Genomic DNA, 2,500 nt, shown 5'->3' with positions numbered 1-2,500 from the left:
TCAGAGCTGGCTTTGCAGGGAACTTCATAATGGCTTCTGGTAGGAAGAACTTCATTGGGTGCGAGAGGCCTGGAACATAAATTGAATAAATAAACAAGCGGACATGATGATCTTTCTCAAATAGCTAAGAACTAACCTGTTTGAACAACGCTAAACATATATATATTTAAAAAAAAACTGTAGCTTGAGGAAAACAAGAAGACACGAATGGACAGATCAAGAGCTTTACACTCACTCGTCAAGATCAATGTCCAGTGCTCTGTGTGGATCATCTTCTGGCCGATCATCAGGTTCATTTTCATCAGAGAAGTTAGCACCTTCGGGCATCTCACCTACATCTGTGTTTACTACATGGGTTCGAGGCACATCCTGAGGGAGGAAACATAAGGTCTTGTGTTACTTAGGCATTTGCAGTTACACCTTCAAAAATAATTCTAATATAAATCTATGCAAAAAGCATATGCAAAAGTACATTACATACAGCAAAAATAAACACTTTCATAAGCCTCACCTCATCACTACTTGAAGATGGAACACCTCTCTTCTTGCTGCGTTTCTTGTGCTTCTTATCACGTTTCTTACCACTCTCCTGCCTTCCCTCCACAAACTGATACTTGTCCAAGGAGGCCATGCCTGTTCAAATAAAAAAGTATATGTACACATCTATATAAAATAATAACAAAATCAATCAATCAAGGAAATCTATGAAAAAATTAGTAATTTACATCCTGTACACTCAAAGTTTAATATCGAAATCAGATACGAAAACATTTATTTTATTCAACATGAATAATAAGGAAGCAAAATAAAATATCATGGCAGCGTGATTTTGCTAGAATAAAGAGACAAATTAATATCTCCTTGGATAACATGAAATCACAACAAAATATCAAACATGCTCCTGACTCCTCTACTCTCAACATCTCATTTTGTCAAATCTACTCCCTTACTCCATCTCAAGATCACCAGACAGGAAAACAAATAAACAACCGCAAACACACAATTTGTTTGCACCAACCTGGTATCTTGAGAGAAACATTTAGATCAAGAGCAGCCACAGGGATCTCGTCCACCTGCAAGCTGTTATGGTTGGGCCTCGGGGATGAGTGGGACTTGACGTAGTAAGGATTGCTTGCCTGCTCGGCCCTTCTTGCATCCCGTCGCTGTGGGTAAAAAAGAAAAATCAGATTTAAGCTAAAGCATCATGGCAGTCATAATAATCGCTGAATTGTTACGCTACATAGATATATACTCAAATCAATCATATGAATGACAAAAGACTGGATTAACATTAAAAAAAAAAAAACCTTCTACTGCCTTGACATATAAATGACTTTCTCCACACCACAAAATGTAAAATAAAAGATCTGATCAATTAGCCCATTCTGCTAGGGAGCTCTAATGACTGCTGACCTTCTGGAGCTCTTCCTCTGTTGGCTCGTATTTCTCCTTCTTCCGGTCTTTGGAGGAAGAGTCATTTTTCACGAATATTTCCTTCTTGAAGACATCATCCTTTTCCTCTTCCTCGCTCTCAGATGGTGGATCGTTAATCCAGACATCAAGATCAAGTCTAATGGATGGCAGGATACACATTACTTGGTTAACTAGGTAGGAAGTTAATTAATACATATATATTCAAAAGTTTCAAAACCGAAATCCTGAATATAATAAAGCTCTTCAAAAAGACAAAGAACTACATGCAATGCCTACCCATCTGGTAGCGGAACTTTCTTCTGGGCCTTTGGAGCCACGGGATTCAGTTCCCCTGTTAGCAGGAGAATCAGATCAGATCCAATCTTATCTGCGTTCTTGTGGCACTTTTGGACATAGTTGACGAGTTGCAGGATACACGATGCACGCTCCTGTACCTCTAGATCCCCAGATGACACGAACACAGGTAATTTCTCAAGAAGCAGACTCGTAACCTGAAATTTTTTAAGTTAGATTACTATTATTTCTATCTAAAAAAATATATGAAGTACTAAACTTCAGTCGCTATTTTTTTCTTTCCTTTTAATTGTTCTAATGAAAGTATTAGAGGAAATATATGTATATATATATAACAAAAGAAATACTCATGCATCTTTTAATGAACTACCCATAATAAAAGTCTTACCTCCTCTATCATCTCTGAATCCTCCTCCTCTTCGGCAGTGGATATGATATGCGCGTAAAGCTTGAGCATGTTGTGTACATAGATAGCTTGTATGTGGCCTGGCAGAGAGACAACTTTACCACGAACCATTGATTCTAGAGTAGCCTTGGGATTGGCTAGTAATCTGTAACAAAATAGTGATGAGCAAAAAAGGAAGACACAAAACTTTAGAGAAAAGGTAATTCTTTATCATAAACATTTCTGATCTTGTATCTAAAAGTGGTTTATAGGTAAATTATTTATAGTATTCATAATTTTTTTTGGGGGGGCAATAATAAAAATATTCAAGTATCTAATTTGATTATTAAAATATTCCACAAAATATTTAATTGCCAAGCATGGTCT

The 2,500-nt window shown here is 36.8% G+C and overlaps 1 protein-coding gene across 2 annotated transcripts in view; it reads right to left on the bottom strand.

Moving 5' to 3' along the window:
• LOC125043398 (AP-3 complex subunit delta-1-like) overlaps window positions 1-2,500 on the bottom strand; it is a 41,037-nt gene that overhangs the window by 9,795 nt on the left and 28,742 nt on the right. For both annotated transcript variants that reach the window (XM_047639500.1, XM_047639501.1), the window contains exons 13-19: window positions 2,117-2,279; window positions 1,711-1,925; window positions 1,414-1,570; window positions 1,019-1,163; window positions 512-633; window positions 236-369; window positions 1-69 (exon numbers count right to left, since the gene is read on the bottom strand). The exon at window positions 1-69 is cut by the window's left edge and continues 268 nt beyond it. In XM_047639500.1, coding sequence (XP_047495456.1) covers window positions 1-69; window positions 236-369; window positions 512-633; window positions 1,019-1,163; window positions 1,414-1,570; window positions 1,711-1,925; window positions 2,117-2,279 — 1,005 coding nt within the window. The remainder of the gene's footprint in view (window positions 70-235; window positions 370-511; window positions 634-1,018; window positions 1,164-1,413; window positions 1,571-1,710; window positions 1,926-2,116; window positions 2,280-2,500) is intronic.

Source organism: Penaeus chinensis, chromosome 33, assembly GCF_019202785.1.
Source record: "Penaeus chinensis breed Huanghai No. 1 chromosome 33, ASM1920278v2, whole genome shotgun sequence".
Lineage (NCBI taxonomy): Eukaryota > Metazoa > Arthropoda > Malacostraca > Decapoda > Penaeidae > Penaeus > Penaeus chinensis.
This window is presented reverse-complemented; position numbering and strand designations above follow the sequence as displayed.